The 27,505-nt window shown below is 29.9% G+C and overlaps 1 protein-coding gene across 4 annotated transcripts in view; it reads right to left on the reverse strand.

The window, feature by feature from the left end:
- LOC142329810 (uncharacterized) overlaps positions 1–27,505 on the reverse strand; it is a 117,303-nt gene that overhangs the window by 70,556 nt on the left and 19,242 nt on the right. For all 4 annotated transcript variants that reach the window (XM_075374650.1, XM_075374651.1, XM_075374648.1 and 1 more), the window contains 3 exons: positions 5,855–5,955; positions 3,490–3,697; positions 3,045–3,261 (listed from right to left, as the gene is read on the reverse strand). In XM_075374650.1, the coding sequence (XP_075230765.1) occupies positions 3,045–3,261; positions 3,490–3,697; positions 5,855–5,955 (526 nt within the window). The remainder of the gene's footprint in view (positions 1–3,044; positions 3,262–3,489; positions 3,698–5,854; positions 5,956–27,505) is intronic.

A 27,505-nucleotide genomic window follows, 5' to 3' on the forward strand; every position in this document is an offset into this window, starting at 1 on the left:
TGAAAGATTACTAGAAAGAGAAACAATAAAATAAAAACAACAAAATAATAGAATTTTTAAGGAATCACTTATAATTTAGACAGTATAAGAGTATGCTAACAATAAGCCAAACAGCTTGGCTTATTGGAATCCGAGTACAACATATATAGATTTGAATTTCATTACTTATTTTTTTCTTCAAATGTTAAATCTATATAATAAAATAAAACTGTTTTAGCTCAAAAAATGATGACTACTACAAATGATTTTTTTTTCTCTATAATTTAAAAGGTGAAATGAAAAAACTACTGAAATTATCTATGCAGAGTTGTATCTCAACATATTGCAAAAGTAAAAATATATAATATGTAATACGTAAGTAATATTATAAAATTTTCACCAATAATAGAAGAAAAAAATGTTGGTGATGTAATAGATGAATTTACACCACCAACTGAATTCTAGGAAAATTGTAAGAAAACAACACCCAGTGGGAGTTTGAAATTGCAAGATAAATTCACCTTTTTTCTTCCAATGTCAAATTCACAAGAAAATATTATTTTGTAAGGAAAAAAATATTAAAAATTTTGAAAAGCTTCTGGAATTTTTTTCAGTAATTTGGTTTATAAAAGAGAGAAATTCTTTTAAGTATGCAATATTATGATCCTGCAACCATTGATGAAATCACTTGTACCTTTCTCCAGTTGCAAGATGGAAATGTTTATTCCAGAATATTCTAACTACAAAATAAGGCTAAGATAAAATTCAACCTAAAATTAGACTTTTAAGAAATTACTGTTTGTTACTTAGAAGCACTATGAGATTAACTAGCTACTTGAGGTACAGAATTGAGTCTATACTTCATTTACATTCATACATATCATCCTCTGAAGTAATATCTTATGGTGGTTCTGGAGGCTATACAGAAAAAGAGAGTATGATAGAATATTAACCAGCTTTCTAACTTTCTGAATTGAAACATTACGATTACACATCCCAATTTGAATTTACTTCATCATTATTTTCATTCCTGTAAGATAGAATTAATATATTCTGAAAATAATCAATATGTAATGATAAAAATCATATTCACAGTTAAAATCATTTGATATTTCATAAAAATTAAGAAAACGAATTATCCTTATTAAGAAATATTTGCTAATAATTATTAGCAAATGATTTTAAAAACCACATTACAGAGCTCATCATTTTTACACAAATAATAATATTTTTGCTGCATTCTTAATTAAGCTAATCATGATAATAGAAGATTAATTATGCATATAAAAAATGTACTATCTAAAATTAAAAAACAAAACAAAATGAATTCAATGCAATTGTTATTAAAAATAGATATACATAAATATCTTCATCCTCCTTCTTTACATGATACTAATAAACACTGCAAATAGTAACATTAATACAACAAAGAATTAATAGATAGAAATACTTGACTGCAACAAATTACTGACCTTTACTACTTAAGTCTTTCTATACACTTAACACTATGAATGAACATAGATGAAATAAAAGCAGAATTTATTATTTAGAAAGCCTTTCAATTTAAATGAACATCTTTAATTCGTCATTAGAAGAACAGATGCAACTATTAGAACTCAATAAACAAGTATTGTAATAACAACAACAGTACAAAAAAAATTGTATTAAAGGATCTAAATATTAATATCAAACCAATCAAAATAATTTTAACATTCTTTTAAAACATGCACATTTACACACTCATAAATATATACAAAAAATATATATACATCATATAAACATCATTAATCTAATGAATCAGAGAAATAAACCATGATTGATGCCCTAGTATTTCATGTACTTCACATTCATTGTTGCTATAAAACTTGAGCATATAACATAAAAAAAAAAAAATATGAGTTATGAATTATTGCATCTTGTATTCAGTAGGAAAACATGTTCATATGAGATCTCTATGATTAGATAACTCCTAATTACAGACAACTTGAATTTAAATCCCTTGAAATAATTTTTCTTAATAAAATATTGCAAACAGTGGACACTGAATAACAGATGGGGAAACATTTTAATGACAATAATTTATGGTCATTATAAAAACAAACTGAATGAAAATCAAGCTGATTATATTTCTGTTCATGTGTGATGTTCTTATTGCTCTGCTCACATTTTATTTATTTGGGGATGTTCTCCATTCTTTATCTACAGTAGATGGAGAATGATATGACTATCAACAAAAGTCATCATATGCATACAACAGTTGTTTATTGAGCCACATGAATATCTAGCAGAATATGGGTGACTCATTAGAGCCCATTTAGTATATAGTACTAATCAAAATCTTTTGCATTTATTTAAAATTAAAATACTTTTGTATTCATAAAACAGATTTTCTTAAAGAAAACATATTTTCCAGTGAAATCGAAACAAATGACTGACCACTGTATTACATTACTTGATAGCTTAAATCAAAACAAAGAGTTAAATTTGTTAAACTTGCAGAAATTTACATGCAAAAAGAAAAAGTGAAGTTATTTTTAATTTTATACAATAAAACAATGAAGTTCTTTGCAAGAAAACATTTTAAATAATGATAAAGAGTTACAGACAGGGTTATAATAACAAAGAGCGATAAAAAATTATCATGTCCTAGAAGTGAACCAACACCATGTTAACTGAAATCGAGTTGGAATTAAAAGAAAGTAGGAATAACACAAGAGTTGGAATAGTAGAAGAAAGGCAAACCAAATTTTAAGAAGGCACACTTCAATCTCTCATTTACAGAATCAATTTGTCTGGTAGAAAACATTAGAAAAACATTATAAAAAAATGGCTTCAACATAGATAAAATTTTCTATTACCAAAAAATGTTATTTGAAAGCAGAATACTTTTTATACTTCCTGCAAAACATCATGAGTTAAAAACAGTTCATATATCTACAAAGAAATCCACAATTTTTTTCTGAAAAAGAAGACTGATAACAAATTTTCAAAAATCTTTCACAAAATTTCTCTAAAGCTAACAATTATACTAAAACTAGAGAAAAAATTGTTAAAAAAAAATTCACCTGAGCATCAGGAAAAACTAAAGTCTGCAGCTGGCCTTGAGCATTAACAAGTGAAAATTCAATAGCTCTACGACGTGGATTTACAGTAAGCAGAAATTCTGGTCTGTTTTGAATGTCAGCAATACGTAATATATGCCACGAACTTCTTGTTTGTTTCCTGGCTCTATATGTACATATTAATGAAAATTGTTCAGGTAATCCAAGTGGAAATATTTCCCTGTTAAAAAAAATGTTATATCTTTATTTGTCATTACTTCACACTGAAGCAAATTATTTCATCATAAATATTAAACAATATTTTCAATAGATAATATTTACAAGATATCAATATATTTATAATATTCTACTAGCTAATCAGTTTAAAAAAATAATTTCAGAATGCTTGAATATTCTGGTTTGTACATTACAACAAATCAATAAATTTTACATTTATAACACAACTGACCGAGTGGGAAGTGTAAGGTGTGCATCTCTTTCCAATCTGTAAGCAATCTGTAATCTATCTGATCCTCTAACGCGTGTAATTCCTTGAAATTGTGAATCGATAAGATCCAAACCAAATCTTCTAATAAGATCAAATGCTTGCAAATCATCTTCACCAGGTCTGTATTGTGAACAAGGAGTACGTTTATCACTTGGTATAATGTTGTATTCTGTAACAATTTATGTTGTCTATGTCAAATATTGATTTCAAACATAAAAGACAATAGTAAAATTATATAATTCTAATGTTACTTAGATTACAGCAAATAAATAGCAATAAGTAAATTTTAAAAAATAAATTAAATAAAACAAAATTTACTAAAAAGAAAAAAAAACACTAAATAGAATTTTTTTCAATTATCCTTTGAAATTAAAATTTTTGAAGTTGGCATGAAATTAAAACAAATTATGAAATTATGAACAATCTATAACAAATCACTAATCTGTAATTTCAAAACGCCAAAATCTAAAGAAGAATCAGAATAATATTCCTTTTTTAAACAATTTTTTTAAAATTATTTAACGTTTTTTTTTTTTTAAATATGGACAAGCCTATCAAAAAATATGCTGTCCTTATTAAAAAAAAAAATATTTACAAGGAACACTGAAGGTGAGAAACTGTAATTTCTATGTTGAGTGCTGTTTACCTCTCAGCTTCATTCTTTTATTATACGTTGATGCGTTTTGGACAACTCCATTGTCAAAACTTAACAGTATAATTAAGTTTAGACAATGGAGTTGTTCTGAAACGCATCAACATATAATAAAAGAATGAAGCTAAAAACAGTAAACAGTACTCAACACAGAAATTCCATTGTTCTTAGCAGGAAATATAATAATAATTATTATCTAAATAACAAGAATTTTGGTGAAAAATGTCCTGATAAAAGTAAGAAAATGTAATACAGAGAAATGAACGAAGACTGATATTACGCATGAGCTTTTCAAATCATCTATGAAACTTGTGTCTTTTTTAAGTCAAAAAAGCTTTCACTCAAGTAAAATGGAAGAATCTTACCACTGTAGCACAAAATAAATTTCTTCAGAAAAATAAATTAAAGAAAATCTAAAAAAAATTAATCAATCTTAATCTAAAATTAAATTATAAAAATAAATTTAAAAAATTAAATAAAACTGCAATTAAAGTAAAATATTATATCATTAAAAAAAGTATTCTTAAAACTTGACTGCCAAGAGATATGAAAGTCTCACTTAGTGTTATTAACAGGCCATATGAAAAATCGAAGTGTTTCCAACTGGCCACTGTATGTTTCCAGCAAATACTATCTCAATACTTTGCATAGTTGTTTTTACTATCTTATGAAAGGAATATAATTAATTTTTAAGGCCCTAGGATGTGAGACCCAAAATGGGGTCTCATGGCCTCTCAGTGGCACATATTTTTTTAATGTATTAATTCCAAATAAGAATATATCATATAAAATACGATATAAATTGAACATGATAGTATCTTTTAGGTTAATTAAACTTAATCACGGTTTCTTACTTAAAATTGGTTATAATTTACCAGTTGCTATGAGATTCTTGCTGGTTGGTTTATGTTGGAATGAGTTTTATGTAAGTTTGCTGTGATTCTTGCTAAATGTAATATGTAACTGCTCAATCTTTCAAATAAATAAAGTACTTACATAAAACACAATAACCTTTATTAGTAATAACCATTTACAGAAAAAAATATTTATTAAAATATAAATTTTATACATAAAAAAATCTACGTACAAAATATAAAAGAAAATTAAGACATGTGAAAAATATAAAATGTACTAAGATAGGCTATGGAGTTAAGACTTATCACCAAGCATATTTTCTTCCAAATTTGATGGAATATTGCTTGTAACATGCAATACAGTTTTTTTTTTTTAGCTTACAACACTTTTAGCTTTTTATTAATAAATAATAAAAACTCAAATTTAAGGTTAAAACCTGATATTTATTTTATAAATATTATAAAACTATTAACTCCAATAAAAGTTAACGTAACAGGACACAAAGTATACAAATTTCTAATTTAGAATTTGTAATTTATGCATTTAAACACATGTAAATAGAAAAATATTTTAATAACAAAATGAGATGCCACACAGAGTTTCAGTGTCCTACAAATTAACTGTACATGAGACTCTAAATTCGCCTGATATTAACATTATGCGAGACCCCAATTTGGATCTCATGGCTAAAAGCTATTTATATAAAGATATTTATAAAAAGTTTGAAAAATCAGTGGTGGTAGTCAAGTTATTAATATATATTATCTGGAATCAGGTCAATATTCACATTTAAAACATTTCAATTAAAGCATAACTTACCTTCCTCAGTTGAAACTGTGGAAGTTTCATCACTATGAACAAACGTTACCAGTGCATAAATCAAGTATACAAATGATGCAAAAATATGACAGTAGCCATATCTGTAAAAAAAGAATATCAAATTTGTTAAACACCTTATAGATATTATATTTTTAAAGAAAAATATAGGCAATACATAACTCTGGAACAAATTAGGATAGAAAAAAACGAAATGTAGTTTATTTAATAGTGTGGCTGAAAAACAAATTATTATTTATTTGACTAAATAACAGATTTTATCCCACCCATTAATAATGACGAGATGAATTTCTGTAGCATGTGAAAAATACCATACGAGGATTCAAATCCAGAACCTTTTACATGAACACTATCACTCTGCTAAAAAAGTCATATGATCTCAGACATGCTATACTTCACATCTATATAAACAAAAAAAATGAAATTTTTAATGAAAAATTGCCACACCGTTGCTGTGTTTAAACCTCAGACCTGCTAATCCAGAAGTCAGCTGCACCAAACAATATATTACCCAACCAATATAGCTAACCAAGATTGTGGTCCCAAATTATCTTATCTTTTTCAGCCTATTTTGCCTAACTATCTGCCAATTCACATAAAGAATATTTATTCTATTCTTAACTGTTCTTTTGCATTCAGCCAGTCATTTCTTCCACCTTGTCCTTCCAGCGATAACTTGTCTTCTTCCTCTTCTTGAGTATTCTTTCAGACACTAATTCATACATATAATAATATCCATTTGTTTCTTTAAGATGCTATAAGTACTCCCCATCATAATTTCACCTCCGTCCATGCTGTTAATTAGTACGGCTCTCATCTTTGTTTTCTTCCTTATCCATCTATTTCTTTTTCTTACATTTCACATTAACACCCAGTATTTCTCTTTCCAAAACTCACAAACTGTACTTTTTATTGCCAGTTACTTTCCTAACTACTTCATAAGTAAATACAGGCAAAATATATTGTTTATATTTAAACTTTAGCTATAAAGGGATCTTTGAAATATAAGCAAAAGACTGAAACTAAAAATAAATGAGCAAGGACAGACGAGAGATGAAACGACAATCAGACGGACCTGATGACAACATCCAATCAGGAATTAGCAAAAATAATATAGAAGGACATCATTATCCTTTTAATCATCTTGGTGCAATGCAGAATTTTGTCCCATACTTATTTGTTATTTGTGATGTTTCTTTTTCCATCATCTGGTCTGGCCAAGTCCATGGTTTTGAAAGTGCTGTCAGGTTGTCCATCTTCATCAGTAGATTCTGGAATAGTTTTTTTATAGTAGTTAATTTCTTTATCAAGTTCAAGTTTGTTTTTATATGCAGTGTATACTGCGTCTTTTTGTTCGTCATATCATGTGATTATTTGACAAAAAACTTAGTTTAGTGTTTCTTTTTAGTTTCTGATCTTGACAAACAGCCACACTTGTCTTAAAAATAGAATAAGGTAGGTTTCTACTTCTTTAGATTCCATTTCATGTTTTGCATGCTTTTTCTCTTAAATAACCTACAGCTTTTTAAGATTAATTGTTAACATAATTTTTTTCTTTCTTCTTGCATCGCTTATTAGAAAAACTTTGTCCATGAATTGCAATAGTTCAGTTACACTCTTCCATAATTCTTAGTCAGTATTTGCTTCAAAGCTGAGTTGTTGAAAAATCTCTTCTAATTCTGTAAAGAAGGAGTTACAGGGAAATTATATTACCTCAACTTGTCAATAATTTTTAATATAAACTTTATAGTTTTAATTAAAATTTATACAGAATTTAGAATGAATTTTTATACTAATTACTTTTATATTGAAGAGATTTGCTAAAGTATTATTTAAAACACTGAAAAAATATCATCTAAGAAAAAAGTTTTCTTTCAAAAAAAATTTAAAATAAAAGTAACTCAAATTCATAACCTTAAATTGAATTGATCTTCTTAAAGAACAAATCTATCATTATAAAAATAAGCATTAATTTAACCAAACAGCTTCGTAAGATTTGATGGAAATTTAAGAAAAAACAAAGAGTTGTTAATGAGAAATAGAAACTGAATGTAGTATAATTTTGTATTGAATGGTTTGTAAACAAACAAATAAAAATCAAAATACTTTTCAACAACAAAAGAATTAGAGGAAAAATAATCATTTAATATGGAAAAAGTAGTTAAAATATGGCATATGTGATATGGGTCAATTACATATTAGAAATAATTAAAAAAATCATGTGAAAAGTAACAAGTGAAAATAATATAATATAATAATATATAACTCTGATCCAAAATATTTCCATGATTTTCCTTGATCCTGTCATGCTAATGCTGGGAAATTTTTTATCTACAGTATAAATAAACTATCATGATCTGGGTAATGACATGATGTGTATAATGTACGAGTATAATGATGTTAACGATCTGAATAAAGAAGTTGTACATTTATTGAGGACTAGAGGTCTATAGATCAATACAGTATGTATAAAAATCTTTTTATTACATTTAATGTTAAATTATATATATATATATATATTGGTAGGTAATTATGGCAAGTCAATACGTATTATACCAGTCTCCCTCGAACCCATTAATTTTTTTGGTATCTTAATAATGTTTGAAACAAGTTGCAGTAATATTGCAATTGGTTGGTTTACCATAATTCTGAGAAATGTTAGTGAAAGTTGTTAGGAAATATATATTTGGATCATAAAAACCACTACTGCATCTTTCAGAATAGCCACAAAATCTTCTTCCATACATAAAATCAGGATTTTCAAGAGACTCCTCTACTGAAAAACATTAATTCTCCTCAAAGACAAGTTTACCACTTCATTCATTTAGAAACAACAATCTTTACTGTAAGGAAAACACACATATACAAACCATTTGATCTAGGATTACTTAAGAATGAAAGTAACTATTTAAAAGACATCTCAAAGATGTCTTTTCAAAATTGTCTGTTCTGCTTCCTATATTATCCTTTTGGCTGTGAAACAAACTCCAAAATATAATCAAGTTATCGGGTACTTTTTGGAAGCATTTGTATATATGTACAATTTCATTTATTTATTCTCTAACCAATAACAGGCTCACACCCAATTACAATCACTTTATGACAGGTAAATTTTTGTAGAATAAGAAAAATGACAATCCTGACTAGGATTCAAACCTAGAAAGGTAAAGACAATGCCATGGAGACCAAAGATAAAAATAAAAATTCATAGAAATTCATGTCATAGAAGCGAGCTTATTATTGAGACTATAAATCCCTACCAAATCCATCAAATGATTAATCCTTTACCTTGTATAACATTATCAAGTCCATAGTAAGATAGTAATTACCCTCCTTGAACTAGTAAAGGCCTTTTCCTATTATCATAAAACATTTCTATACAAAAGTTCATATTAAATTTATATCCGTTTAAGTTTCTACAAAATCATTTAACAATTGACATCATAATTTATATGAATAAATCAATAAGAAACTTATTCTAATATTTAAACATGCTTCATAATTATTATTTATAATAAAGATCTATTTCATAAAATCAAATAATAAGTAAATTTTTGTAAAATTCAAGAGCACTAAAATTTCACAATTCTTTTAATAAAGCCACACAGGAACTGGTAGAATTTAGAGGACTAATGCCGCTGATCTTGAGGAGGTAAACACAGTGGGCCTGTAGGCACCCATGTCCCTTGTTCATGATATGTGAGTGAGGTGTAGTCTTGTACAGAATTAGATCAACCATATCAAACGTATGGTTAAAATATTTTTTTCACAAAAATATTTTAAAGACAAATTCACACTACTTTAGTTCCAACTCTAAAAAAAATACTGCAATACAAAAACTGAATGAAAACAGAAGTAACCGTACATTCTCAAGTGTTAGTACAGCAGAACTCTGAATAATACTGTATAATGAAATACAGTAGTAACTTTTAAAATGACTTAAATGCTACTGTTAGCAGTATACTTTTGTGGTTAAGATTCAATTAATAACACAATCTCAGAACTGATTGGTTTAAAACTGGCAAGATTAACTCTTAAAATATAGCTGTAATATGTATTAATCAGGCAAATATAATCTTACAACAATAAAAATTTGGATAATTTCCCTTATGTATCAAATGAAAATTAAGATTCTTTTCATCTTGTGTCACTATTCAGATGGAAAGTAAACACAGTATAAGAGAGACAAGGATGAAAAATGAATGACAGAGAAGAATAACAACTGTGCTTTGTTATTAATGCATTTAAAACATGGTTCACAAACGTTAATTAAAACAGATGTCTTTATAATTTATATTTATAAGATATTTCAATTATTAGTTCACATAATTTTACAATATTATCAACTCTGAAACAAATAGATTTAAAATAAAAATCAACTGCAACTAGATTAATATTGTGAACTTTAAATACTTAAATGCAATTTTTATAAAATGTAGTATATATATCTAAGCCAATAAATAATATTAGTAAAGAACATTGTAGCAAAAGTTTGTTGATAACCACACAGTTATTGAAATTAGATTAGCACTGACAGTTGTAATGATATAATAACAGTGCTGCCAGGCAGCATGATCTACAACATTTTATTATTCATAACAAATTTTGGAGTAAAGCTTATCACAACATACTAACTATCTTGCCATCATTATCTTAAGATTAAGATTAAAAACAATATAATAATCATTTTAAAGAGGTAAAAAAAATCCTCAATAGAAGAACCAAATATAAGAAAAAAATTTGAATAATGAATATGTCATATAAATGTAGACATTTATAATCATACAGCCATCTTGTGATGTTGGTTGTTTTCTTATGAATATCTGGAAGTCTCCAGATATCCCATGCAGCTTTCTGAATTTGGGGCTTGTAGGCAGCCATGTCCCTTATTCGTGATGTGTGAGTGAGGTGTAGTCTTACACAGAATCAGTCAAACCATACCTGATGTGTGGTTAATTGAAACCCAACCACCAAAGAACACTGGTATCAACGATCTAGTATCCAAACCCAAATAAAAGCAACTACTTTTATTCGGAATCAAAACAGAGTTGACTTGAAATCAGCTGATTTACGACACAAGTTTTACCATAGACTAACTCAGTTGGATGGTTTAAATATCTTGTGATATTTAGTAGTCATTAATTGTCTAACATATTTGTTACATTTAATATTATAAAAATTCCTGCATCAAGTAATAAGACTTGTTAAAAAAAATATTTTCTTAGTTTTATGAAATCTGTTTTTTTTTTGTTTTATGTAAATTCAACTGGAATTTTTTACATAAATATGAGCATGGAGAAAACTGTGTGCTCTCATTCAGTAATGTCCATAATGCTTCCTGAAATGTTTAATTTTTAGTTTTCTTTTTAATTTCTTTAGTACCTCCATATGTTATGTATAACTAAGCTTTTGACAAAGTTGACCATCAAAGTTTGTTACAAAAACTGGGGAACTTCAATCATTGTCTAAGCAGAATGTGGCTGATAGGGAATGGAGTGACTCAAGGTTCTACATTAAGAACAATATTCTTTTTACTAGATATTAATGATCTTTGTGGTGCTACTTTTCAAAAATAAACTACACCCTTTGCAGATGATTCTGCCTTAATCTGTGTGAAATCATGTTTGGATGATATTGAAAAAACTATGAACAAGGTATACGTTAGCTCTGAAATGATGGTTTAGTATGAAAAAGTTTTACCTTTGGAGAAAACAAAAATGTGAATTTTTCTAGTGACTGAACCAATTTCTTCCCATCCTTTTTTTTTAAAACATGTTAAAGGTTTTTACATAAGCAAAAACATGTATAATTATGTGAAATAATAAAAATTAAAATGTCAAAGTTAAAATACAGTTACTTAAAGCTTTAAATTACCAAAACACATTAAAATCATAAATTTAAACTGAATTGTATTAAAAATAATCTATTTGGTTATGAAGAGGTGATCTATTGCGGTGCTGACAGCAACATACTTTGCATTACTGCTTAGTAGAATCAGTCATGAAATACTAGTACAAGCAATCAAAAAGGAAGAACTGACATGAGAAAATTGTTCTTAAGCCCAAGTCTATTTCAATCTTATAGTAATGCGCATAAAGTTCAGCAGCAAAAAAAATTGCTATATGCCAAGGTTTTTTTGACTCACTACACAAAAACAAAATCCTATAAATTCATGGCTCCTAAATTGTTCAATTATTTGAGAAGATAAAAAAGATTACGTCTTAAAATATTTCTTCTTAAGAAAATGAAGATGTAGATGTTGGGAATGAATGTTAAGATTTTGATGCAATGAACTGTTAAAAGATACAAAAACTCCACAAAAATTGTTTTAATGAATGTATTTCTTGTATCCAATAATGATTGTTTCATCTTTAAATAAACTCTTTTGTATTTACTAAATACAACTATTAGGTAGATCTCCTCTCAATTTATTGTTGCTACCAAAACAAGCATTACTTACACTGAATATTTGCTCCAAACAAGTAATTTTATAACTTCATAAACAAGAAATTAAAAAAGCATAAACAAAATTGATAATGATGATACCAACATAATACAAACTGGTTACAATCCATATCTCTGGTTAAACAATAAATTACTGTCACATTTCCTATTATTGTGTGTGTGTATCTGTGTGTTTGTGTTGTGTTAGTTGGTCAGTTAAAAGTGACATCATATTCATATCTAGTTATTGTAGTTGACTGCTGTTTCTTTTCTTCCACGTCATTTCTTAAAATAAACAAATCACATGTAGACTGCACTTGTAATTAATTAATTACAGTATAAAACTGCTTATTAATTTAAACCCGGAAATTCTTTCTATTTAATTCCTGCCGGAAGATATTCATACAACATATCTTTCACACCATGACCCCACTGAAAAGTTTGGTATCTCATTGCGATTAGTACCAAATTTAATAATAAAACAAATCATTTTTATTTGTTCCCTTGTCCAAACCAGAAAAAAGAATTCGGCATTTACATTTGGGTCTTACCTCTGTACATTAAACAGTTAATAGATTTCTATGTAATGACTAAGTGGTTGACCAGTTTCATGCAATTTTTTTTAATAACCTATTTTAATAAGCTGGTACTTCATCTTTTTTTTAACAGACTTCAGAAAGGAGGAGGTTCTCAATTCAACCCGTGTATATGTGTGTGTAGGTGGGTGGGTGGTGTATGTGTGTGTAGATATATATATATATATATATATATATATAGAGATTTTTTACTTACTTTTTGGAGAAAAGTAAAGTATAACTTTAAAAGTAAAGTATCACATGGTGGGAGTGAGGAGGGTTAAAATGATTTTCTTAACATTTTGAGGTGATGAGTATGAAAATACCACTCACCTAAAGTAGGGTTCCACTATACGTTTAAAAACCACGTATAAAACTTTGTAGCTCGAAATCTCCAAAACTACCAAATCAATTTCATTGAAATTTATATATGCTGTAGTAGTATATCTAAAGTTGTGCATGTGAAAATTTTATGAAGATTTGTACAGTCATTTTTGAGTTATGTTCAGTTTAAAGTCGAGAAAATTTGAGCGGGGCAAATTAGAAGCGTGGAATGATGCTGCAAGCTGGAAAGTTGACATATCTTTATCTGCAGTATCTACCATTAGCAATATTAAATTAAACTAAAAAAATATTGAAATATTAAAACCAAATTGCATTAACGAAAAGTCAGTCTTCTTGCTCAGAACTGGACAAGAGTTTTTTTCTTTTATTTGATCAGGCATAACTTTTCACCAAGAATGCCAATTAGCATGAATTTGTCTTTAAATAATACAGAATGATCCCATGTTACTGGAATATTAATTTTTTTTGGGCAGAAAACTCCAATCTAGACATCAGAACGTATTTATTGCTTTTCAAAATATTTCTGCATTGAAGAAATGCCTTCGATTAAACTTGATGGATTCTCTGTAAGCGAGTATGTTTCTCATCGGGGAATCTTTGGTTTCAGTAATTTTTCATGTTCATTATCCCTTTAAATAGTCAATCGAAATGAATATTCTTCAGTCATTTAATTACAAATACGTTTATGAATCATCAAAAAACCTTGCGATCTTTGTTTTTGAGTCTTGTTCAAAAGCCGCTTGCGGATCAAATCATGTCAACTTTTCCTTTCTGACTGCGTTTGTCTTGATGACTTACATTTCATGTATTCTCGCATTTTGGGCAGCATCTGAGAATTTACTACATCAGACTCTCAATTCTGAATCCTAGCAGCCTGTTTTGTTTCAAACTTCCTTTTATTTTAGTGTCAGTCTATTTTATTTTAGTGTCATATCTATTATGTAAGCCTATCCATACATCCGCATTGAAGAAGTTACAAAGCGAAATAAAATATAATAACCATTTTTAAAAGAAGATTTAACAAACTTCAAAAATAAATAAAAAATTTGATGTGGAAACCGCATGACTTCCTTGTACGCCTATTAAATTACATATACAACATTTTTTTTAAAATAAAAAGTACATAAAATTTTATTTATTATTTATTAATAACTTCTGCTTTTTTTCATTGTTTTTTTTTTTTATTATTATTGTAATTGGATTATTATTTATTGTAAAACTTTTTTTACAATCAGAAGTTAATAATTATTAATAAATCAATACATTTAAATGAAAAAAAAGTTAAATAAAACAAGATGAATTCGGATTTGAACGGATGTGCCTTCTTCTCCCTGTAAGATCCAAATATTTCATTAGTTTAAATTTTATTTGGCTATAACTCAGAAACCAATGCAAAAAAGTACTACTTATGATATATCGTTGAAAAGATCTCAATGAGGGCTTATTATTACAGTTAAGAAAAAGTCCAAAATCCAATTTTTTTTTTGGATTTTGGGCTTTTTTGGACACTTTTGGTCCAGTCGATTGCAATTAAAAGGGGAAGTACACAACTAGATGTTACAACAGTCCTAAATTCAAAATTTCAACATCCTACGGCTAATCGTTTTTGAGTTTTGCGACATGCATATGTGCATATGTACGTACGTACAGACATCACGCCGAAACTAGTCAAAATGAATTCAGGGATGGTCAAAATGGATATTTCCGTTGAAATCTGAAAACCGAAATTTTTCGCGATCACAATACTTCCTTTACTTCGTACAAGGAAGATAATAAAAAAATAATTTAAAAAAATATTGCTTTGAAAATTAAAAAAATAATTTTCCACTGCCCCCTTCAGTACAATCTTCGAAAATTATATTTTGAAATCGGATCAAAATTTTATAAATTATCCTTAATTTAAATAAATTTCATAATCTGCAACTCGTGCACTCGTTCATTTAAAATTTTGCGTCCACTTCAAAAAATATGTTTCAAAGATTGTGTTGAGGGCATAATGGAAAATTATTTTTTCCTTTTCAGTGTAATATTTTTGTTCTTTTTTTATTTTTTGAGTTCGTTCAATTTTTATTCAAGAAAATTTTATTAAAAATACAATTCCTACAATTGACTCACTGTATTCACGTAAAAAGTATTTAACCGAGTTTTTATTTTATATTAGAAGTACAACACTAAAGATAAGAATGGGGTCCACACTTCAGCATATCTTAGACAGAAGCTACGGTAATGTTACAAAAAAATCTTCTTTTTTTTCTTAACAATAAAAACAATGAAAACTACCTCTAATAACATTTTTAAAAAAAAAACAATAAAGCCGGATAATGCAGAAGTTAAAACCCCTATAGTAAATCAAGACAGTAAATCAAGCCTGGCAATTCAGTTAAATTTCAACGCTGTCAAATCTTACTCCCAGTGCATTCTCATTTTTGTATCACTTCTAATTAACAAGTTCTGCACTGATGAACCAAAATTGCAATGCATGTATAAAAAATATACAGAACGTGCAAACCTGATTTCATGGTACTATTGCAATTAAAAACATAACTTTACGCTCCATTTTGTCTATTTTCCATATACGAAGTTCTGAGAGATAATCGATTCAAATCATTATCGAATGAACAGAGCGGTAAATAAAACTCAAACAAATAAATGAATAAGAAAAAATTACGTAAATTATTAAACGACTGACAAGATTGTAAGTGTGATGTGGGAAATTAATTACCATAAATTTTCATTCAGAGGACCGTAACTACCCGTCAATTGATGTCAGCAGAAACACAATTAAATTACCCCCGCCGCATCACTGGTTATGTTATCCACTCAGTAAAGGAATTATTTGTGTAATATCACCGAATACAAGTGCCATAAAAGAAATAACATAATAAGAAAAAAAAACTCAGATTCAATGATAAGATTTTAATGTGCAGACAGTGATTGAAAGTTTGATGAAGAAAAACTAAGTAATAGACTTCAAGAACAGGAAATACAGAATGAAAAATAGAGACATCCGGAAACGTTTTTCATGCTATTCTTACAAATAAAGAAAAACCCACAAAGTTAATTTTCTGAAGCTACGTTGCCAAAAAGTAAAAATAATAAAATAGATTTAAATTCCCATCGGTGGCGAAATGGTAGTATCTTGGCCTTTAATCCGGAGGTCCCGGGTTTGAATCCCCCGGTCAGGCATGGCGTTCTTCATACGCTACAAGTTTTTCAGTTTCATATTCCTGCGCCCAAGATTCTTAATAAGTTTATGAAGTGTATTAAAAAAACATCGATCAACAAAAATCAATTTTTTTTTTAAATCTTACAAAATAATTTATTAACATCAATTATTATTATTCTAAAAGTTTACGTTACAACTTTATTAGATCATCTGATGTCACACAAATAAATTAATACGACACAATTATAACCTTACATATAACTGAACTGGAGTCAATAAACTCGGTCTGTCTCTCGGCTCATAAAAATTAATTCTACGAAACTAACGTTACAAAGAACTGAATACAAAAAAATTTACGATATTGTAAACAAACGGTCGATTAAAAATCCTTTTGCATGACCGTAACACAAATATGTAGCATTTTAAATTGAACGTAATAATTTTAATTATATGTATTACACAAAATTAGGAAAAATGATTTCTTTTCATATTTATTAATAGACATGACATAATGTACGCTTAAATATAAAAATAAAAAACTGGCAATATCGCTGAATATTTACCAGTATTTTCACAAAACTTTAAACCATTCTCCAATGATAAGAATAAAAAATATTTCCCTTAAGACAATATTGCTAGACTAATTCATCTATTAAAATGTCATACACTGGAAAAAACAGAAGTCCGAATCTAATTCAAAAAGTTACAAGTTTCCTAACAAGATAATTAGTTTGGTTTATAATTGAGGTGTTACCGACCGACTAGCAAGATATGCAACCCATTCCACTTCTTCCTTTTTCCTGTTTAGCCTCCGGTAACTACCTTTCAGATAATACTTCAGAGGATGAATGAGGATGATATGTATGAGTGTAAATGAAGTATAGTCTTGTACAACCTCAGTTCGACCATTCCTGAGATGTGTGGTTTATTGAAACCCAACACCAAAGAACAGCGGTATCCACGATCTAGTATTAAATCCGTGTTAAAATAACTGAATTGAATGCTGTGTTAATAGGACTTGAGCGCTGGAACTCTCGACTTTCAAATCAGCTGATTTGGGAAGACGCGTTCACCAGTGGGTTGGTCTAGTGGTGAACGAGACGTGACGAGACGTTACCAATCCACTGGTAACTACATAACAAACGTTCGAAGACTAGTGATCACTCAGTCAAAATATATTTACACCTAAATGCAACAATTGTGGCAACCGTTTCGTAACACTCGCGATTATTAATTAAAAACTATATGCTCGGTAGTATCGTTTTGTAAAATCTGAAACATTACCCTTTTTATGAAATGGATTATTGTAGCGACAAACTTCCCTTTCCAGTACAAGATAGAAATTAAACCCCGCTATATGCTGTAAGGGGTTTTTAACTCGTAAATCAATTATGTGAAATGAAATATTAACTCATAAATTTATTTCACCATTCCGCGAAATACATTTTCTATTCTCTAGAGTACAAAATATATCGCTGTTGCTTAAAAAATACATAAAAATTAAACTGGTAATACTTTAATTTTTTCATTAAAACAGGTCCTTGTTTACATCTGTAAATTACAAAATTTATAGTAGTCAATTATATGTCAATTTATTCACATAATAAAATGAAAGCTTATAGTATTTGTATACACGGGCTGTATTTAGATATACAAATACTGAATCAAAATGGATATGGAATAGTTAGTAAATAGTTTTCTTATGCTTATCGCACTAAATAATGATGATGATAATTATGTCTCTGTTTGGTCAAAATAATTGTTGTGTGGATGGTGCTACGATTTTGTTTCTGATAAAATGTAAAGTTTTGTGATAGGTTATAGTACACTACTATCAGCATTAAGGATCGGTACGAATTTTATCTGTCAAAATTTTTTGTAATCCAATTGGGAAGTATTATTCACATCTTGTGGGGATGTTGGCATCCGCCGGAACGTCCACGTTGAACCGGCCAGGGAACTTCTTCTGCCTTCTTCCTTCTTCTTCTTCTTGGTCTTCTCCAGGTGGTGGTCGACGATGAATTGAATTCGCTCTCGTGGTGCAGCTCTTTTATTGGACCCTGAGAGTGATGGGCTGCAGCGCCGCTATGGTGGAAGGACTGCACGGTCATCTGCGCGGCGGTAGTGATGCTGTATCAGCGCGTCCGTATACTGTGCGCCAATTCGCATCTGAACTGCTATACCGTGTTCGGCCGCCGATATTAAATTAGGCATATATGTGGTAAAAATCTATTACATATTCTTACTTTAGTCTCCATCATTGTAAAATTTAATACAAAAGATAATAATTATGTATGCATCTATTTTTATGATTACTAGTTAAAATATACTACCATTTGATTGAAAAATAATGTAACATACCGTGAAAATTTACCTGTTTGGAAATTTATAGGCTCTATTTGGCACGAGAGAGAATAGCAAATGTATTTCGCGGAACGACGAAATAAATTAAAAAACTAATATTTCACTTCACATATTTGGTTTAAGAGTCAAAAAACCCTAACGGCCCACCTCATAAATTTGTATTTAAAAACCACAAATAATACTACAATTGTTATGGATTTTAAATTCAAAATACAAAAACACAAATTGCAACATTTTGTCAGAAACAGAACTATCCACACAACAATTATTTTCACCAAACACGAGATATAATTATCATCCCCACTATTTTATCCGATAAACATAGCAAAACTATTTGTTAACCAATCCAAATCCATTTATGATTCAGTATTTATATATGTATATACAAGCTTGTTTTTCCTACTTCGCCTGGCATGCTATCATGTTATTCTTGGAAATGGCTGTGCTGTTTTCATGAGTGAATTGTGTCAATTCATCTATAACCGTTAGGTTATGCCACCCAAAATACAAGCATATGTTACCATTATTATTAGTATTATTATAATATTTATGTTGTACTCGGCTTACAGAGAGGAAAAATCACTTTTTCCTCTCTGTAAGTTGTATACTGTAAGTTTTCATTTTAGTAACTGAAAAATTAGCATATTACTACTATAGATCTTGCAATTTGACAGCTACAAACAAGGAGCCATATTAAGGCAAAAAATTAAAGTATTACCAGTTTAACTTTTATGTATTTAAAAAAAAAAATATGTTCTACAACGATTTTTCATCCCCTACCGAGAAAAGATAGTAAGCCAATAAAAGTATAGTTTCAAAACAGAAAATTATATATTAAATTTTAGATTTAATGTACTGATATAAGTTAATAAAAGTAGTCAAAAGTACCTCAAATGAAAATATTTTGGAACATTTATAAAAAAATTTTAAAACATTTAAAAATTGACAACTTCGTGGTAACAACCCAGCGGGTTGGTCTAGTGGTGAACGCGTCTTCCCAAATCAACTGATTTGGAAGTCGAGAGTTCCAGCGTTCAAGTCCTAGTAAAGTTACTTATTTTTATACGGATTTGAATACTAGATCGTGGATACCGGTGTTCTTTGGTGGTTGGGTTCCCACACATCTCAGAAATGGTCAAACTGAAACAAGTGTACAAGATTACACTTCATTTACACTCATACATATCATCCTCTGAAGTATTATCTGAACGGTAATTACCGGAGGCTAAACAGAAAAATGAAAGAACTTTGTGGTAAAAGAAAACTATTTGCACCTAATAAATCCTTATTTAACAATATAATAAATATAACAAAATGTTTCTAATTAATAAGTTACAAAGTAAAAAGTTTATAATACTTATTATTAGGGATGTGATTTCACGATTCCTAAAATTAATTATCATATGATTATTTTAAAATTGTTCCCCCTCTGTAGTAGCTCACATACATCCCAACCCCCGTAGAGGAATACACCCGCCTTGTGACGAACCCGGTTGCCACCCCCACCCCCCATTATTGCCCGGATGGGCTTTAACGGAAGTCGTCTTTTGACCCTCTAACTTTTTACATCTCACAGTAATAAGCCAAGCCTCTTTGGGATGCCAACGGCGTAAATACCTCGGTAGCCATTTACATCAGTGAATTATGACTCAGCCTTCACCTTCGCTGTAGACTTCTTTCGGACATCTTGACTGTCCTACTTCGTTGCCCTCTTAACTAGTTAACCGAGTAGTTCATATACAGCAATTTTTTTTTTAAATCAATTTGATTTAAATTAAAAATCAATCGTTTCCAATCCTTATTTCTGCAGTGTATGTAAAGCACAAGCGGCGCTAGCGTGCGAGAACCAACATCGTATCCGATTTAACTGTTCCATTCATTTATCCCCGCCGGTTGAAAATCTTAAATAAAATGATGTCAACATCATTAAGTAGATTAAGTAACCCCACTCATTCTCTCCTATTCCATAATTCGACCGGTAACTGTTCCGTGCAAGTTCTATTGAATTTTCTCTCAACGGCTGATGACAATACATGAATAACAATATTGGAGGGTTGGTGATCGGGTTAGAAAAACATAACTGCACGTGCAAATTTGGTTGGGGAAGTCAAGTATAAATAGGCACCGATTCTCCTTCCCTCTTAAGAAGAGAAAAACGCCGACGAAAAGTACTAAGGTAAGTTCGTATTCGGTGTTCCAGTTTCTCCTTTCGATTCGAGTTTTATAACGGTTAACCTAAACCTCCACCATGGTCCTGAAAAAGTTTTCAAAATATAACGTTTGAAAAATTTCAAGATCACTTTTATTCTATTTTGCCTTTTCGAATCGCATACAAGCGAGTTAATACCACCAAAACGGTATTAACCGAGGAGTGTTTTAAATAGCTTTTAACTATTAACCTTGAGAGCTTTATGTAACTACCAGCACATGCGACATCCTCCGGGTAAGAAAGTGCATGTCATCTTCCAACAGCTAGGCTCCCAAAAGGCGTATTTCTGCTAGGACGGAAGGCTTTAGTTTCGAAAGGACTTCAGGGGACCGACTGAAGAGCAATCTCGCACACACGCGGCTTGTCTCCTGAGGTCAGCCTCGGCGAATACTCAACAGATCTAAAGGATCGGAACGCGATAATTAATTCCGTCCATAATAAAAGAAAATAAATATAACCGCCATTAAATAATTACCCGCCCGATAAAAGAAAGACACAGCAGCAATTGTTCAGGTTTCGCGACTAGTAGGGAGATACATAAATCTCCTGTTACCCTTGCGTTTCGTTCCGTTCTTTCTTAACATTCGAGTTAAGAAGTTTAAGTCCTTCAGGAGTTAACGCTCCTTAAACCTTGAGGTTCTTTAATCTCTGTTATTTTAGTCACGATGTAGAGTGAAGGTATCATTTGCAGGATTTTAACTGCATTTTAGAAGGCTGTAATCCAATTTCATATTCAACTCAATGGAAGGCCACTTCACTTCTCAATTTTCCTACTTCGCCTGGCATGGAATCATGTTGTTCTTGGAAATGACTGTGCTGCTTTCATGAGTGAATTGCGTCAGGTCATCTACAACCGTCTGGTTATGCCACCCAAAATACAAACGTATGTTACCATTATTATTAGTATTATTATAATACTTCTGTTGTACTCGGCTTTGGACAGACGAAAACGTTTCCTCTCTACTGAAGTCACTAGAAAAAAGTTTTTTTTTCAATATTTCTAAAAGTTGGTTTGGTATAGTCTATTCTTGCACGCCAGCACGGCTTGCGAATAGGATATAACTATCAAATCAAAGGTTTTTTACAGAGTTTATGGTAGTATTACCAGTTTTTAAATTGAAGAATCGATTAAAAATATTTTCCACTATTTCGTACATCTAAACCTTCCAGCAAAAAATGCTGTATGGAATTGTGTAAACCGCATCAAAAATCCATCCGATGATTCTTTGTTTTAAGGTAACAGCAAACAATATGAATAAATTACCCGAAACGACCGCACAATTGAAATTTTCCTATAAGTCAACTTCTAAATTTCCCTTTTCAAAAAAAAAATAAATAAATTTTTAATGCCGCTGGTTCCCACAACAAATTTCATTATAAATTAAATCGTTTATGATAGAAAAAAAAAATTACACTAACTAGAGCCAACCCAGAATCTAGATTCTCTAAATTTAGGACGTGTTTTTAATTATTCATTTTTGATACCCGTCTGAAAAGTTTGGTGTAAACAAAAACGTTTGCAAATCGGTCTTGGAAAATGTAAAAAGATTTTTGATTTAAATAAATAAAATCTGTATTTATTAATTTTTCTTAAACCTAATAAACTCTAATTAAAACTGGAAATTTTAAAAATTCAGGAAAAAATCAGGTATTTTTTTTTTTACTAAATGCCCAACCCAAACAAGTAAATAGGTAGTTTAAAATAAATAAATAAAACTTTCATTAATATTTATGATCAAAATTTACTTAAAAAACAGAAAAGATAATAGTTCAACCACCAACGGCAATGCAAGATATTATTACAAACGTAGGATGGCTATACAAAAATTAATATCTTGAGTGACAGAATAAACCATATACCGTATAACCTTTTAAGAAACGGTCGGCCTAAGACGAATCATTCCAACAGCTCTACTGTAAAAATTGAGCTAACAACCTGTTACGAAGCAGTATAATTTCAAAATAAAACAATTATCATATTGTATGTAAACAGAACCATAAAACTATGAAATAAAAGGGCAACACCGACAGAAAAACTATTCACTAATCTGGTAACAGAAAAAAATGCGTGCACTATGAAAACCAAGAAAGGACAGACATCGATTACGATAGCCGTAACTGATAAGTTAATAATAGTATTTATAACATCATAATATGTTATCAACTGAACCGACTATGAGTATACGTTTATAAAAATAAAATAACTATTTTACTGACATAACCGTATAAAGTATTAGATAAAATTTAACCGTGAAATAAATAAATACTACAAGATATACATATATAATGCGAAATAAAATACCGCCAACAGGAACAGTAAAAATAAAAAAATATATAATATATATAGAAATAGTAATAGGTAATCAAATAACTACAAAAAATCTGATTAAAACAAAAATTCAATTTAAAAGAGTTTCAGAACTGAATCTTACCTATTTGATTTAAAGATTTTATACCTCTTCTTAATACGGGGAGTAATAACTTAAAAAGATTATATTACGCATTTAAGAGCAGGAAAGTTTTTAACTTTGTAAGAAGATATTATAGAACGTGACAACGGTAAGATGTTATTATAATGTAACTTTTGTGAAATCTTTACAGATTTTTATATAAGCTGTTAAAAGATCCATCACCTTTAAAAAGTACTTTTAAATCCAAAAAGATTACAATGAAATTGTAAACAGTACGGTAAGAGTCTCGCAGATAACAAAATGATAGTCTACCAAGCTGATCCAGTGGTTAACTCGTCATCGCAAATCAGCTGATTTCGAAGTCGAGAGTACTAAGGTTCAAATCCTAGTTACCTTTATACGGATTTGAGTACTAGATCGTGGGTTTCGGTGTTCTTTGGTGGTTGGGTTTCAATTAACCACACTTCTCAGGAGTGGTCGACCTGAGACTGTACTAGACTACACTTCATTTACAATTACAAATATCTTCGCCATTTAGTCTCTGAAGTAATACTTTACTTTTGGTTCCGGAGGCTAAACAGAAAAAGATAATAAAATGATACAGATATTAAAAAAGGTGAGAAACTATATTTCTATTATCAAAATCTGTAGTTAATTTAGAATTTTGTTTTAAAAAAAATAGATTTTAAATTTAAAGAAAATTGATAAACAATAATACATAACAAAAAAATTTTAAGCGTTCCATATAATAAGCAAAAATAGAAAAATCTGTTATAAAACTCTTACCGGCCCTATTTAATTTATTAAGCAAACTCATATAATTGGCAGGGGTAGTATAAAGACGTTGCTACAATTTTGGTTAAATTTGTATGAAACTACCAAAATTGTAGTAATAACTTTGTATTAGCCCTGCTAATTATACGAGTTTTTTTAATGAAATCGGACCGATTAGTTTTATAACAAATTTTTCTATTTTTAGCTTATTATATGGAAGGCTTAAACATTTTTTATTATCTATTATTGTATATCTATTGTCTACATATTTAACGTATATTTTTTTTTAACAAAATTCTAAATTAATAACAGACTTTGATAATAGAAATGTATCTCTTATCTTTTTTGATATCAGTATCATTTTGTTTTCTACGAGACTTACCGTACAGTTTACAATTTTATTGTGATTTTTTTGGATATCACTGCGTTTTGTTAGATTATTCTTTTATTTTTTTTATCAATTACTGATTGTTATCTTACGGATTTTAGCTTTCCTAGAACAAACAAATATACATTTTTTTAGTTTCTCGGCCAGTTTTTTTGTTGATAATCATATCATTCACTTCATACCATATTTTTCCTTTTTAATAAAACTAGTATAATAACCTTCACAAATCGAAGATCCGTGATGTAATATTGCACTAATTACTTTGTAAGTAATAGATTTTTATCGTATCCGTGGACACACTTTTTATATTATTATTATTAATTAACTTTTTTTTATTTCTCCATCAATTAATTCAAATAGTTCTAATTGTAGAACAAACATTTTTTGTACGCTATCTAGTATTATAATCTAGCACTGCTACCTAGCGGCGCGATTCGTACCACATTTTTGCAACACTATCCTACTGTTCGTGTTTTTTGTTTTATCAATTTAGCAGCTACAATCTCTTGTAAACTAATACTTTTATTTTTTCTTTAATGAAGTAATGGGAATTAAAGAAAAAAAGTTTTATTTTCAGTATTTTCACTTACATAAGAGTATTTACTATTAAAACAAGCTGTAGTATATTTTCTTTTAAATTTTATTCCAAGTACGTTATTATTCAAGTTTTTTGATGCTGCCTAGTACTATCAACTTCTGCTACCAAGTGGCGCGATTCGTAAAGCCGCCTTTTTGAGGAAAAAGTGACATATTCGAGTTCCGCGCGGTTTATCGAATGGAAGAAAAAAACGTTGTCTAACAAAATTCGAGGTATTTTTTGAAAGTATTCTTTATTAAAAATCTATATAAAATCTATATATTGTAAATGAATGTAGTCTTGCACAGACTCCGGTCGACATTCCTGAGACGTGTGGTTAATTGAATCCCAACCACCAAAGTACTCCGGCATGCATTGTCTAGTATTGAAATCCGTTTAAAAGCGATTTACGTTTACTAGAATTTGAACCTCCGAAACTTTGACTTCGAAAATCAGCTGTTAAACAACTGATTTACAATGATGAGTTAATAAAAGATTAGAATGAACAAAATAAAATTAAAAAATATTAAATAAAGCAATAAGTTAATACTAAAGATTTTTTGATGGATTAAAAAACAGTATTAGGATCCTAATCTTATTTCTCTCTCTCTCTCTCTCTCTCTCTATCTCTCTATATATATATATATATATATATATATATATGTGTGTGTGTGTGTACACACACGAGGTCTGTAAATAAAGTAATGAGACTAGTTTCTTTTGGCGGCCAAAGTGGCAACACTGTAAAGTTACTAGTAAACATATGATTATATGAACAGTTGATTTATATTAGGTATTAATAGTTTTAGTCTATTGTTGCCACGTGAGACGTAAACAAACTTTTCGTGAAACGAGATTTTGTTGTGCGTTACAAAAATGAGTGATACTAATTATGAGCAACGTTGTACAATAAAATTTTGTGTTAAACTCGGTGAGAATGTTACAGAAACTTTTTCAAAATTGAAAAGGGCGTATGGAGATGACGCTCTGTCACTAGCCCAAGTGTTTAGGTGGTTTAAAGCATTTTCAGATGGCCGGGAATCAGTTGCGGACGATTCACGCTCTGGAAGACCGTTAACGTAAAAAAATAACGACAATGTTGAGCGAATCAGAGACTTGATACGGTACAACCGCCAATTAACTGTCATAATGATTGCAGACCAATTGAATTTGAACCACACCACAGTCTATCAAATTTTGATAAACGAATTGGACATGAAAAACGTTTGTGCAAAATTGGTCCCAAAAAACCTCAGTTGAATAGAAAAACAGGGTGGAAGTGTGCCGCGATTTTTTAGGGCGAATTGAAACTGATCCAGATTTTCTAAAAAATGTTATTACTGGTGATGAATCTTGGATATTTGAGTACGACACAGAAACAAAACGCCAGAGCAAGAAGTGGCACACTTCAAACCCACCACGTTCCAAAAAAGCAAAAATGAGCAAATCAAAACCATGCTAATTTGTTTTTTCGATAGTAATGGCATTGTTCATAAGGAGTTTTTTCTTACAGGACAGACCGTAAAGCAATATGTTTACCGAGAAATTCTGAAAGACTGCAGAAAAGATTTGCCCGCGTGAGACCAGCCATCAAAGGCAACTGGATGCTGCATCATTACAATGCACCTCGTCACACTGCACTCTCAATTAATGAGTTTTGGGCAAGGAAAAACATTCCTGTAGTTCCTTAACTACTTTATTCACCTGACTTGAGTCCATGCGACTTTTTCCTGTACAGTGCGTAAAGAATTTGTTCCACCAGGACAAACTGTCAACCAAGAGATTTACAAAGGTGTCCTTGAAAGGCTCAGAAAGAGTGATTCGCGTGATACCAGACATTGCGGACAAGTGGATGCTTCATTATGACAATGCCCCGTGTCACACGGCCATTTCCATTAGGAAATTTCTGACCTCAAAACGCATTCCTACGGTTCATTCACCTGATTTGAGTCCTTGTGACTTTTCCTTTTCCCGAAATTGAAACATATCTTAAAAGGGCGTCATTTTGGAACTCTGGAGAACATTCAAAAGACTGTGACCGACCAATTAAAAGCCCTTCCAGCGCTGCGACTAGGAGTGGGAACGATTCCGCCGGTATATAGCTGCCCAAAGGAACTACTTTGAAGGGGATAATATTGTTGTTTGAAAAAAACTATGGTAAGTAAAAAGTTAATCTCATTACTTTCCTCACACGCCTCGTATCATTGTCATTCACCCACCTTACGGGATTCCAGAAGCTAAAGAAAAAAAAATCTATACAATACGATAGATATCTTTCTCACTGGATTATAGACCGATCGATACAATATACTTATAACATTACATTAGCATTTCATACAACGAAACAAAGATTAATTAGTATACTACTGATTAGTAATTT

Source organism: Lycorma delicatula, chromosome 9 (assembly GCF_047948215.1).
Source record: "Lycorma delicatula isolate Av1 chromosome 9, ASM4794821v1, whole genome shotgun sequence".
Classification (NCBI taxonomy): domain Eukaryota; kingdom Metazoa; phylum Arthropoda; class Insecta; order Hemiptera; family Fulgoridae; genus Lycorma; species Lycorma delicatula.